General features: G+C 40.3%; 1 protein-coding gene across 1 annotated transcript in view; it reads left to right on the forward strand.

Moving 5' to 3' along the window:
* The window catches only part of thsd7ba (thrombospondin, type I, domain containing 7Ba), a 154395-nt gene that overhangs the window by 12431 nt on the left and 126872 nt on the right, over positions 1–15092 (forward strand). Inside the window, exons 4-5 of the mRNA XM_053627859.1 lie at positions 1363–1542; positions 2784–2922. Of these exons, the coding sequence (XP_053483834.1) occupies positions 1363–1542; positions 2784–2922 (319 nt within the window). The remainder of the gene's footprint in view (positions 1–1362; positions 1543–2783; positions 2923–15092) is intronic.

Below are 15092 nucleotides of genomic sequence, written 5' to 3' on the forward strand. Positions count from 1 at the left end.
ATGAGGAACTATGAGTAATATGAAGAAATGAAAAAAAAAGAATAGTGTAAAGAACATGAATGCATGGAGCTCCAAGAGCAGTGCTACAGATCACCCTGACCTGGCAATCTGAATGATGTGTTCCTTCGGGAAAAATAAAGTTACCTTATTGAGTTTGGACCTTGTTTTTCTGCCCTGTTTGGTGAAATTGATTTTGTTTCTCGCTCACGTTCACGTGGAGTTATTTCATTGGGATTGTTTTGCTGGCTGTCTGTACCTGAGTTTTATACACTGGAGTTGATTATTAATATCGCTCTGTCGAGCTCTAATCACAAAAAGAAGAAAAAAAAACATGGAAGAATCCATTATAGTCTGGATGGATGGGGGAGTCGGAGGCAGGAGGCGGGGGTGTTTCACAATAACCAACATAATCACTTTAATATCAGTTTAGGTTTGCTTCATGTTTCAGTGGAAGCAATAAAAACCTCTTGCTTTTTTTTTTTTTGTACAACATTTTGCTGTAGTTGCTAAGACTAACCCTGGGTTTTATGTTGCACAATAATGTTTATATAATAATAATAATAATAATAATAATAATTGTTTATATGTGTAATCACAGTAATAATTATGAATAAAATATATGCTATAAAAGTAAATAAATACTGTATCCATACTGTATCATAATAGTGCAATACGTTAAATATCCTGTGATGTAAACGACTATAATCTTGTTCGAATCGTACACAGTTGCCCGGGTCATTCCATTTTTAGACGGTCCGTTACTATAAAGCGCTGCTGCGCTGCATTTCTGAGAGATTATCTTCAGGGGCATTTAACGGGAGAAAAATAGATATAAAAATATATTCGACTGTACTTGGTTCTCGTTTCACTCCAGAGTAAAACAGTACACATTTGGTCCTTTCTTTGTGTTTACTGTTTGAGAACTAGAAGAGAGAATCTCGGGCGACCGCGACTGCGAGTGACGTCACTTCCATACGAACACGCCCCATAGTATAGTATAGTCCCGCCCCCAACAATGATTGGTAGGTTTCTGTGCAAAATGCAAATGCAAAGCAGGATAAAAACAAACACTGATTGAGGATACAAAATATAAATCAATCAATCAATCAATAAATAAATAAATAAAAATATTAATACATAACTAAGTGTAACCAGGTGAAAAAGAAGACAACATTCCGATTGTGAAACTGGTTATTAAAGCCCTTAATTAGTGTATTGTCCATGCAGTGTGCACAGATGTCCTTCTCATCTACTGATAAAATGTGACGCTGGCAATTTAAAAAGCAGGAATGTGAGTTACCGTTCTGCCAGAAGTATCGCGAGAGTTCACCTGTGAGCAGCGCGATTTTCAACGTGATACAGGTGCGTCAGGTGCCGCAGGTGCTTCAGATGCTTCAGGTGCCGCAGGTGCTTCAGATGCTTCAGGTGCCGCAGGTACTTCAGATGCTGCAGGTGCTTCAGATGCTTCAGGTGCTTCAGATGTTGCAGGTGCCTCAGGTGCCACAGGTGCCGCAGGTGCTTCAGGTGCCGCAGATGCCGCAGGTGCTGTAGGTGCTTCAGATGCTGCAGGTGCTGCAGGTGCGTGTGTTTATAAAATGGACGGCTGTGTATCTTACCGATTGATGCCGATTTCTGTTGAAACGTTTCTCCTCGGTGTGAAAGCAAATATCATCATTATTTCTCAAAGAGCACACGTGTTGCTGTATTATCTGTATTAAAGTAATATTGGAATCATTTTGTGAGCAATTCTGTGTGAATTTGGGTTGTCGAAGTGTTTTTCTTGTTTGATAAAGCGGAGAGAAAACCAGGCTCCATAGGCGCTCTGTGTGTCTCTCAGACTCTGTGTGACGCATCAGAGTGAGTTTTATTCACTTTAATTGATTTTAGAGGTGTTTATGCCCACGGAAAAGCGTATTTCCTAAAATGAGTGAGATAATAATGTTCTAATAACTTCATGTTTTCAAGATGTTGAGGGAAAGTTTTGTATTTTCTCTCACTGAGCACCGAGAGAAAGGAGTCCATCACATGCTGTGTATCAGGGTGTACATGAGCAGTAAGTTTACATCACTGAATTAATTTCATTTAATAAATGAGTGTTTATTCACTAATGTGAGTGATAAATAGCCAAAATGTTTGCAGTGTTTAAATCATATTTCGCTGTAACCGAGAATGTAATGGTTAATTGCGTATTTTATTTAATTGATACTTGTTTTTATTTTTTTTTTAACTGAAGCAGCCGTATATGGTCTTTCATGTATATAAATAATGTTTTAATGTGTAATAATATATGTGTATGTTGTACTAGGTTAGGAGGCTGCTACCGTTGTCTGTGTAAAATGTTATCTAGGTTGACGGTATTAACTTGTTCCATTATTTACTACTGTCTATAAGGAAAGGGAAAAAGGAGACTGTCAATCAATATAGACCATTTCCATTCCTGAGTTCTAACCTCCCCAAAATCTGCGTAGTTAATGCTGTGCTGTTCCTTCCAGGTGCAGTCTGAAATATTAATAAAAAAAACAAACCCTAATTTAAATTTTTCTGTGCCCTGTTTTGTCATTTGTTCACATTCTGGGCCACATAATTAAAATAATAGTAATGTGTATTAATGATACTGAAAATGAAACACTGCTGTTGATCACAATGGAAGAAAACCTGGAAGTAAAGAAAAGGGACAAATTAGCATTACCGTGTAAACTAAGGACGTATGAGACGTCAGTGTAACTGTGTGTTTTTGTTTGTTTGTTTTCTCCTCAGGTTTAGGAGAGGGTGTAAAGTGAAAGTACTGGACTATGATTCTTAAAGATGGACTCGGTGCTATGTGCTGGCCTCCACGAGCCGGGAATTTCCTGTTCCTGTTCGTTTCTCTCGTGCTTCTCCAGGTTACGTCCTCGAAGAACACACACTACTCGTGGAAAACGGGTAAGAACACGTGCCGCTTGTGGAAAAGGGGTAAGAAGGTGTATCTGCGAGGTCTTTACTGTTCCAGACCGCAGCCCTGAGCACTGAAAGCAAAGGGCTTTATTTAAAATATTGGCCAGGTGTTTCTGTTATTTCTTTATTATTGGATCACGTTTAAGATCAGACCTTGGGAGGCGGAGCCAAAGGGGCAGAGTCATACCAAACTATACAGAGGAAAATATTAATTTGTTTGTCTAAGATGGCCATGACATTGATGATGAAGCTACAGGTTCATATAGTTTGCTTCAGTAAGACACAAAAAGTGTCTTTTTTTTTTTACTTAATGTCCTACTGCCTCATTTACATAATTTATTATGTTTACTATAGATAAATTTATATATCAATGCAAAGCTGCTTTGGTACAATGTCCAGTGTTAAAAGCGCTACACAAATACAACTGAATTGAGCTGAATATTAGAAAATTGAAATACAACAAAACAAAAACAAAAAATCCAGTATTTATATATATTTCAACCTTTGCGATTTCGCTCCTTGAGTATTGCGATGAACTGAAATGATTGATTTTCAAATGGATTGAAATGAATTATTTTATAATTTGTAATTTATAATTTTTTTTAAATAGAAATAATAAAGTAACATTTATACTTGATGCAGATAATAAAGTTGGGTTAAAAGTATTTATATGAATAATTGTGGATGTGTAAGTTACTGCTGGAAAAAAATTCTGGACAAATACGAAAATAAAAAAAAAGAATAGACAATTTAATGGAAGATTAATTTAAATTTCTTTATTGATTAAAAGCCCAGTTATGGTGTGTTTATAGATTAATTGGGATTATTAATTGGATGTGTATTACCCTGTGGAAAAAATAAACAGTTGATTACAATTCAATTTGATGAAATAAACTTTTAATATGGAAATAATATATACGTTTATAAATGTTATATTTGGTGCAGGTGAATAATTGGATGGAAAATACCAAAAAATAATCAGAAAATTGATGAATGAAAGGAAAGTTATGATTTTCACCCATGTGAGGCCTGAATTTCATTTCTTTATTAATTGTTGTTATTGTTTTGTGTAGTCTCGCTCCTCTTGGCTGAAGGATGTAGCGTCTGCATGTCTGTATCGGTGATAATCTCCTCCCACAGCTTCACCGTGAAGCCACTGCAGCGCTGCGATTGTTAGCATGCTAATGTACGCTGTGTGTGAGAGAGTATCCGTCTCTGACCCGCTTCTCTACGCAGAACGTAATCACACGTGATGATGTATACAGGAATCTCACCTCTCTCTGTACGTCATTACTCCATGCAGCAGATTTATGGACTCAGTTAGCGCTCTGCACGTGTTGCTCCGGTTTCACGCCACGCCGCAATCTGATTTCACCCTCTGTCAGGACGCCGTGTGTGTGTGTTTTAATCCTCGGGGATGATTTATTCCTCCATCGCTGCACTCAGCACTGCTGCTGTTCTGAGAAACAAGCTGGAAAGATGAGAATCCTGAAACTACGTTATTTTCTAATATTGAGAAGTCACTGTTTAGCGCTGAGATTGTGTGTGTGTGTGTGTGTTTTGAACATTCACACACTTTCCAAATCACCTCAAAAAATGTTTATAGCTTAAATGTAGCCCATATAGCACGCACACACACACACACACACACACACACACACACACACACTAATCTATCCTGATCTGCAGAACAGGCTGATCAGATGTTCTGTAAAATCCATTAGATTTGCTTCTGCAATAACCTTCTTTTAAAATCTCTCAGTTGTTACGCGAGCAGGATTAGCATCCGTTTTGAGTCCGATTAGCATCTGATTAGCGTACAGTTGGAGTCATTACGTTCTCTCAGCGCTGAAATGAGACATGTTTGGTTAGAATCGATTCCTCACCCTCCAGGTTTCAGGAACACGGTGAACAGACGCTCAGCTCGGACTGAAGAGTCACGCTCGTACTGCCGTTTTAACGAGGGACTATGTTATCCCAGGTTGGCACTAGGTGGTTGCTTTTGTAGTAGGCGGAGTTTTAATTGCCTTCAATTAATGTGAGTTAATTCAGCATCAAATCATGTGATGGCAGGACCAACACATTTACACTTCCCATTTAGTCCCCATGGGGTAAAAACTAAACTTTGGGGCGTTGCGACGTGGAAATTTTTCCCAAAAGTACGAACGGGTTCTACGTGTTCGCTGAATTTCATGGTTCAAAATGTGTCACGTGAAAATGGTACAAAGTAGTGAGTGATAATAATAAGAAGGCGACTGTTCTCTTGGCAGAACAGACCAAATCCTCCGTGTTGTTTTTCTCTTTCTCTTTTCTTTCTATTTCCTTTCTAAATCCTGCACCACGCCCAGTTTCTCTCGAGAGACGGCTTGTTTACGTTTGTGAGGAAGTGGAATTTAGGGACGAGGCTCAGTAGTGTGTGAGCCTCGTGTAGTGTTCACGGCGCTACATCCACATACTGACAGATCACGAGGGATTAGTACGTGAGTGGTGTAGTGTACAGCGCAGTACAGTACCGCGAGTCTTACTAAAGCCCTGAGCTCCTTAACCATAAAACGCACACTGTACACATGGCTAACAGTCTCAGCAGCATGCTAACATCGCTCTCAGAGCCTTTAAACCACAGGACCATCACTACACACCTGCTAGGGTTAAAACAGCGCCGCACAATAACACACTTACTCTTCATCTCCAGCCTGGAAGCTCCTCTGGATCTCAGCAGGTCGAATCACTTGACTTTGATGTGAATGAACGGAGCAGATGGAGAGGCAGGAAACGCAGCGTGGTGGCGCTCCTTTCGGGGAAATCGTTTTCTCCATTACTCCCTAAAAGAATGCATTTGAAATGTGACCGCCGGTCAAATAACAGCCTTCCTCGTGTGTGTGTGTGTGTGTGTGTGTGTGTGTGTGTGCTGCTTTTCAAAAACAACCTTGAAGAAAGAGTGTGAAGGTGACAAGGCTTTGATAGGGCTCTTGGCATCCTGCAACACACATGCACACACACACACGCATACACACACACACACACACACACACACACACACACAGTGAATAATAGTAAAATCTCAGGAGTTTGGTGCTGATTGTCGTGAACACTGCGCCTGGTCTCGGTGTGCGCTCGCTGTATCTGAGGTTTCACAGAACAGAACTTCGTCCCAGAGGAACCCGTCTATCAGACATCAGATCTCGCAGTGGAACCGACTTTTTATTTACTTTCCAGCGGAGAGAAGACGTTCTCTCGCACCTCAGTCTCTCAGTATCCAGACACATGTCGTGTTTTTTATATTAATTACATCCTACTTGAGGTTGTCGTGAAGTAAACTTTCAGTGTCTCCCGGATTTTAAGTCAACAGAGAGAGGAAACTGGGTGGATTTTATTTTTTTGTAAAATTAGACCCCTCAGTATGCAGAACCCTATAGAGTAAAGTGTTTTATTATCACATGGGGTTCCAGAGAGACCTCTTTTTGGAAGGTAGGAACACTTAATTATCCAATAAACCCTTAAAGAACACCTGTTTCTAAGACATTTATAATTATATATATTAAGGAATCTTTGGTCCCTGCTGAGGAACCGTTAAGGATGTAGAACCCTACAAGAATGTTTTACCACCATAAAGAGTTCCATGTAGAACGCTTTTTAGAACCTAAGAACCCTTGATTATCCAATAATCCATTACAGAACCCATGAAGAACCGTTTTTCAAAGAATTTTCTCTTCCCTAAATGATCGGTTGGTTTGTCCATCCTGAGGAACCCTTAAAAGTTCTATGTAGAGCAGGTAGGGTAACCTTAACCCTACAACAACTCCTATCAGTCAAACCCTTAAAGAACCTCAGAACCTTTAAAGAACGCTTTATTCTAAGAGTGTGTGTATGAACTGGGTAAGTGTGCAGTACAAGATCAAAGCCACAGATCTGATATCTAGAACCTGTCAGAAGGTTCAGCTTCTTGTTACGCTCTTAGAAAGAAGGGTTCTTTAAAGGTTCTTTGGATAATTAAGGCTCTGTAGCCTCCTTCTGTTTAGAACATTTTCTTGTTGTGGTTCTAATGAAGCTGCAGAACCCTTTTTTTCCCTCCAAAGAGTTTTCTTCGGTTTTCCCTCCTTATCTTTCTTTCTCTTGAGTATGAACAGATGAACAACCTGGAAACATTTAATATCTGTGAAACACGTGACTTCCTGTTCTCACTTACGTTATAGCAGCTATAGATTGGTTGTTTATTTATTTATTTACATTCTTATATAATTAAACATACATCTGTCCTTTTAATAATTTTGCACTAATTGTTGTTTAATGTGTGAATTATTCGTTTCTTTTTGTTTATTTGTTTATTGCTTGTTATTTTACGTTATCAGCGGCTAACACAAGTATTTATTTTTTTTACTTGTAAATATTTATTTCATTTTTTATAGCTGTGAAATTCCTCGTAATGTTCTTCTTCATTCTGTCTCTAGTTTTATCCAAAATATGATGTCTGAAAAATTATTATTATTATTATTATTATTGTGTAAGATAGAGGAGCGCATCCTGTCCATCAAATAAGCTCCGCCCCTAGGACACAGTGATGTCATACCCTAGTGAATTGACGCTTAATTCAGCATCAACTTGTAGCTTTTTGAGGAATATGTCGGGGAAGATACCTACAGTACAGAGGAATAACCCTGGGTGATCATTAAATCGAGTCATTACAGGTCATGAGCATTAGAAGAGCATTAGAAGAGCATTATGCGAGCGTGAGGTTCATGATAAATGACGGTTGGAGCGTAATCACCGCTGCAGCTCTGCTTCCTGTGCTGCGTTCACTGCATTAAATCATCATTAAACGTCTCTCAGTGTCTCTGATCCAGGTTAAATGTTAGTTTGGTGGAAAATAATCAGGAAAAAGTTAGGAAATGTTTTATTCTCCATAAACGTTAAATACCTTAAATCTCTTTCTGCACTACGCGTTATATCGGACACTTCCACGCTAGAACGGTGTACCTGTCGGCGCTGCACTAGCACTTACTGTACCTATTGTACTAGTTTAGTAGTACTGTACTGTTTATGTTTACATTTACGTTTACACGTGCACTTTACATTAAAACGTGTAGGTCTTATTTAGTTGTGTCGTGTCTCATGTGGCTAGTGTGTTGTTTTTATGTAGCGGCATGTTCCTGGAGGAACGCTGTTGTTCCACTGTGTACCGTACCAGCTGTATACGGCTGTAATGACGATAAAAAAGCCACTTGAACTTGATTTGACTTGAAATAAACAATCCGTCCATGCGGTGTTCGGAAATATATCAACGGACAGCAAAAACCTGAAACTACATTTTAAATCAGAAGTGAGGAGATTTTGGATGATGGGTTGTTGTTTTTTTTCAGCACATGTTCTCACAGTCTGGAGCAGATAAACAGGCTGGAGTGATCGCGATAGTGTAAATGATATTTTCTAGCGTCTCTTTGAACAGATATGATTAGCACGGGTCTAGAAACACGGGTCTAGAAACACTCATCGCGTGTGTGTGTGTGTGTGTGGGTGTGTGTGGGTTTGAATGAGAGATATTTGATGCTGATGAGCGCAGACTTTAAACTCACACTGCTGTATAAATAACTGCATCGTTGTCGCAGCCAATCTCCTAGAGAACGAAAGCACGCACACACACACACACACACATACACACATGCTTCACTGGAAATGAATTCAGCCGTCAGTATAACGAGAGCGGACACTGACATGGGATTGAAAAAAGTTTGGAAGTGACTGTCAGGAAGCAGACACATAACCGGTGTCATAAAGCAGCCATATTCCATCAGGGAGGAGTTTACTGCAACTCACCGGGGTACGTTTTCCCTGCGTCGTCATATATTAGCCTCTCGGTGTGCGGACACACACACTCACAGCGTCAAATTGGATCCCCTGCGATTATTGCCGCTTCTCTCACTGCCACACTGCTTCATTACGATACACTCACTTCAGGAGAATAATTAAATGCTGCCATATGGCCAAAAGGAAACCACAGGGACTCTCAGAAGAGTCCGAGATCTGTGTGTGTGTGTGTGTGTGTGTGTGTGTGTGTGATTCGGTGATGACAGTGAAGCCACACACATAAAGTGTGTATGAGTTCCTGTCCTCCTAAACACACTTCACTGTGGATTAACTTCTTTCCCTCTTTGACAACTCTCAGGTCTGGTCTTTTCTGACTCGCCCTGACAGGTTGACCTCTCTATCTCTAGCGAGGTTTATATTATCAACGTTTATCAACATGGCTTAAAAATCCTCTCACAAATCCTCAGAAGTCAGTTTATTAGCTCATTTTATGTACAGCACAGTATGTGCATCTATAAATGCCATTAATGTCCCTTTTTCCTGCTTGAAGACTTCCATATATGGTCTTAAAGTCACGCCCACATTACATGTGTGTAAGGTCTGTCTATACACACACATCCGCTCAGATATGCCTTCATTTCCATATATGGAATTAAGGCCACACCTACATTCCCTATCCATGTGGTCTTACTGGCACATCCACTCAGCGCTGCTTTCATTTCCATATATGGACTAAAAGACACGCCCACAATCTTTATCTATAATCGTAACGGCACGGCCACTCAGAGCTGATTTCATTTCCATATTTGGACTCAGACACACCCACATTCCCATATATGGGCACAGTCACCCAGAATGGCTCCAAGGTCTCCAAGACACACCTACATTCCTATATACGTATGTACACACTGACACATCTTTATTTACATAATGTTTAGATTTAACGACACACCAATAGCCCTCCATCTACCATCTTAAAGACAAGCCCACTCAGAGCAGCTCTGAGTTCCATATATGAACTAAGCCACACCCACATTCTTCATTTATGGTCACAAAGGCATGGCCACTCAGAGTTGCACTTATTTCCATATATGGACTCAAGACACACCTGCATTTGCTAACTATGGTCATAAAGACATGGACACTCTGAGGTGCACTTATTTGCATACGACTTAAGGACACGCCCACATTCCCCATTTACAGTCTTAACAGAACTGATCTCATTTCCATATATGGGCACAATGACACACCCACATGCCCATCTATGAAGTTAAACACAATTAGAGCTGCTCTGATTTCTATATACGGTCTCAAAGACATATAAACGTTCCCCACATATGTCTGTAAAGGCACGCCCACTCAGATCTGCTCTTATTTTGTCTCAAAGACACGTCCACATTCCCCATCAATAGTCTTCATAGTATGACCATTCAGCGCTGTTTTTATTTCCATATATGAACAGATCTTAAAGGCACAGCTACGCAGAGATGCACTTATTTTCATGTATGGACTCTGTGACACACCCATCTTCCCTTTCTATAGTCTTAAAGGCACGCCCACTCAGACCTGCTCTCGTTTTCATATATTGTCTTACAGACACGCCCACACTTCTCATCTACAGTCTGAAAGGCATGCCGTCTCAGTGCTGTTCTCATTTCCATATATAGTCTTAAAGACACGCCCACTTTGTAATTTCAACAGACTAGAGCCATCAGCTACTGTATAGCTACGTTTCCTGCTAACTAGCTCTGTTGCTAACTTTTGCAAAGATCATTTCCACACAAGCAGAGTTTATGATGTTGTTAATCTTTCATAATTATGATTCTCAGACATTAAAGTAATGATTAGATGAACATTATGCATGTGATAATTCTGTCATGCGTGCTCTTATTCCTCTTGTAGCAGCAATCCAAACGAATAACGATGAGCATGGGAACTAGCTATTAATACACCTTTCTGTTGAGTTTGAATGTGATTAAATTTCTGATATTAAATCTCAGTCTTATCACTGAATGCTTACAGCAGAGACACGGAGCGATGCTGAGGACTAAAATTTCCTTATTTTACCAGAAATAAAATATTTGGACTTCTTAAATGTCAGAATATTGCGATGATATTTATAGAGACAGGTAAATATTAAAGCCTTCAGCACACTTTCGCTCTCTCACACATCTTTATCACGCATCTCTGAGGGATTTCAAAAAGAGCTTCTCGTCTTCTCAGAGCTGAAAATGCCCACCTGATCCTGAGAGAAAGCAGAAGATTTGAAGACGCTTTAATATTCCTGTCGCAGTCTCAGCCACACATCGACCGGTTTGTAGTTTGTTTTACAAACCGCCAGCTTTATTATGCCACTTGTTTAGAGGATGAGAGCAAAGATCCCCGATGGGGAAAACCCTGGAAGCTAAATGAGTGACTTCAGAGAATTCATTTTAACAAGCTTAGAGAGAGAGAGACAGACAGACAGACAGACAGAGAGATAGAAAGAGACAGAAAAACAGAGAGAAAGACACAGACATAGTGAGACAGAAGCAGAGAGGCTGAGCGAGACGTACAGAAAGAGAGAGAGACACAGACAGAGCGAGACAGAGGCAGAGAGACAGAGATGTACAGAAAGAGAGAGAGACAGACAGACAGAGTGACACAGTGGCAGAGAGACTGATCGAGACAGACAGAAAGAGAGAAAGAGACAGACAGACAGACAGAGAGTGAGACAGAGGCAGAGAGACCAAGAAGGACAGACAGTAAGAAAGAGAGAGGCAGAGAGACTGGGAGAGACAGACAGAAAAAGAGAGAGAGGGAGACTTTCAGAAAGAGAGAGAGAAAGACAGACAGAGAGAATGAGAGAGGCAGAGACAATGAGAAGGACAGACCGAAAGAGAGACAGAATGAGTGAAAGAGATATACAGAAAGAAAGAAAGACAGGCAGACAGACATTGTGAGACAGAGGCAGAGAGAAAGAAAGAGAGAGAGAGAGAGAGAGAGAGAAACAGACAAAGAGAGAGAGACAGGAAATGTGGGTGTGTTTAGCTTCTCTCGCTATGGTCTTAAAAGTCCACCCACTCAGAGCTGATCTTATGCGGATTCGAAGACACGCCCACTTCCCTATCTATGGTCTCAGATTTCCATATATGGGCTCAATGCCACACCCACATTTCCAATTTATAGTCTTAAAGTCACACATTCGGAGCTGCTATCATTTCCATATATGGACTCAGACACGCCCACTTCCCCCCATCCTTTGTTTTAAACCACGCCCACATGAACATCTCAGGTTTCCATATATGGGCTCAGGCGTTGCTTCTCAGAGCTGATCTCATGCAGCTATAGTGTAAGTGGATGTAAATACCCAGTGTCCTCCAGAATTATTGGCACCCTTCTTAAACACGGACGAAAACGATTGTAGAAAATTAACAATCGCAGATGTTCAAATTTTCTGCTGATTTGTGATCAAATCATTCTCTTTATGAACAAATCCTTTAAACAATAGCGTGTCCTTTTGAGTTGAGAGAGATCCCTTCACGAGCGTCTCGAACCTAGTTAGTAGGCCACAGAAATATACAGTGACCTTGTATGACCTTAAAACGAATTGCTTGTGTTATTGTTTCTATGTAATAATTCTTTCCTCTGGAGAATGCGAATCTAGTTGTTTGTACTTGAATATGTGGTAGTGTGGTGTAATTGACACAGTCACTGCCATAAAGCTACACTGAACTGAATGAAATGAAACTGAATTAAGAGAAAAGGAGAAGGATGATGGACAGATAAATCCTCTTTACAGATCTGTAAAGAGGATTTATTGATTGGCTGCTCTCTGTTTGGAGGTCATTAATAAAGCATGCTTGACACGTCAGTAAGGATTTTGGAAATGATATAATTGGACTCGCATCGGTGTGCAATGCGTGAGTGAGAACGTCTGCCTCCATGTTGATTAAAGTGAAATGTTCCTCTGGACAGAAAGTAAAAACTCCCCTGTTTACCTGAGCGGAAAAATACAGAAAGCTGAATGAGAGACTTCACAGGCTTTGTCTTAAAAGGTGAAGGGGGGGGAGAGGGGGGGGAGAGCTTGTCATTTTACTGAGACATCACAAGAAATTCCTCTGTCCTGAAAATGTCGGAGAACTGAGAACTCAAACTTATGTGGATGTTCAGTGATGGAAAAAAAAGGTCAGGTGAATGAATTCCGGTCACTGTGTGTAACAGTTCATTCACACTGTGCTATATTTACCTTACGTTTATGCTACGTCATGCTAATAATCGTGAACCAGAGAGAGAGAGAGAGAGAGAGAGAGAGAGAGAGACTGACTGAATCAGATAAATGAAGTGATCAGTGTTGTTATGTTAAACAGATATAATACCGGGCAGCGCTGTGTGTTGCTGTGTGTTTCTGAGGTGTGTTCAGGCCTGTTCCTCATCAGAGCTCATCAGTTAGCTGTTCTGTATTTGGAGGTCATTAACATCATGTCTGAAATGTCAATAATTACTTCAGAGATGATCGCAATTAATACACGCCAGTCTGATCCAGGAGAAAGAGAAGCAGAGTAAACGCTAGGATAAATCCTCCACTGTAGAAAACAAACACTGTGTTAGTGTTCGTCTGTGAGGATATTTAGCTCTGTAAATGTTTACCTGTGCAGGTGTTTAGCATTGTTAGTGTTTACCTGTGCAGGTGTTTAGCATTGTTAGTGTTTACCTGTGCAGGTGTTTAGCATTGTTAATGTTTACCTGTGCAGGTGTTTAGCATTGTTAGTGTTTACCTGTGCAGGTGTTTAGCATTGTTAGTGTTTACCTGTGCAGGTGTTTAGCATTGTTAGTGTTTACCTGTGCAGGTGTTTTTGCATTGTTAGTGTTTACCTGTGCAGGTGTTTAGCATTGTTAGTGTTTACCTGTGCAGGTGTTTAGCTGTGTTAATGTTTACCTGTGCAGGTGTTTAGCATTGTTAGTGTTTACCTGTGCAGGTGTTTAGCATTGTTAATGTTTACCTGTGCAGGTGTTTAGCATTGTTAGTGTTTACCTGTGCAGGTGTTTAGCATTGTTAATGTTTACCTGTGCAGGTGTTTAGCATTGTTCATGTTTACCTGTGCAGGTGTTTAGCATTGTTCATGTTTACCTGTGCAGGTGTTTAGCATTGTTAGTGTTTACCTGTGCAGGTGTTTAGCATTGTTAATGTTTACTTGTGCAGGTGTTTAGCATTGTTCATGTTTACCTGTGCAGGTGTTTAGCATTGTTAGTGTTTACCTGTGCAGGTGTTTAGCATTGTTAGTGTTTACTAGTGCAGGTGTTTAACATTGTTAATGTTTACCTGTGCAGGTGTTTAGCTGTGTTAATGTTTACCTGTGCAGGTGTTTAGCATTGTTAGTGTTTACCTGTGCAGGTGTTTAGCATTTTTAATGTTTACCTGTGCAGGTGTTTAGCATTGTTACTGTTTACCTGTGCAGGTGTTTAGCATTGTTACTGTTTACCTGTGCAGTTATTTACCTTTGCTCATATTTACCTGTATGAGTGTTAAGCCACAACTTCTCTTTCTTTCCTTCATCGTCATCTCTACACATTTCCTGAAGTATTATTAATTCACTTGCTTTAGGTACGCGTGTGAAAGTTAATTTTGTCACCACTGCATTGCCGTGATTTCATTTCCATCCTGGCTGAGACGTGACCATCTGGCAGGAGCACTGCGTCTGACTGAGTGCTATCACACTCTCATCATGTCGAGCAGATCAAACCATCATGTCTGCGGCAAATCATTTTTGCGTTCCTCTGTGGCAGAACACTCTGCGTTTCATTTCATTTGCCGAGCCCTCGTTTACCAGATAAATAAATAAATAATGTAAGATACAGGAATAAGACAAACTAGAACAAATATGGACGTTCAGGTAATAAAGCGGAGTCATAACACGCCTGAGAGATTTAGCTGGAAATCTGTAATATAGTTCACGGTTGGTTTGAGGAGAGAATGTAAAATGCTGCTAAACATTCAGCGCGTGTCATGTGAGAGCCAGCTGAGTCGCCTTTTTATACCGTTGGAGGTCTGAAACTCCCACAGGAGCTGAAGGACCTTCAGTCTCGGCTTTGTCCGAATACAAATGAGCACTTCTGTCTGAAGTGACCACCAGATTCCCACAAGCCGCGGGTGAATGAGCAGCACTGTTATAACATCATTAATTAGGCTCTGAGCCGGGAAGCTCCGTATCAAAATACACCCACAGACTGGTCGTGTGCTAGCTCTCAGGTTTCTCTGTGTCCTGTCAAAAATCCTGATCATGGATTACAGTAGATGAGTTCAACATCTAATAAGGGAACCTGACGGGCTTTGATGTTTAGCTGAGGTTAGAAAAGAATATTAACATCTCATCTAT

Source organism: Ictalurus furcatus, chromosome 6 (genome assembly GCF_023375685.1).
Source record: "Ictalurus furcatus strain D&B chromosome 6, Billie_1.0, whole genome shotgun sequence".
Classification (NCBI taxonomy): Eukaryota; Metazoa; Chordata; class Actinopteri; order Siluriformes; family Ictaluridae; genus Ictalurus; species Ictalurus furcatus.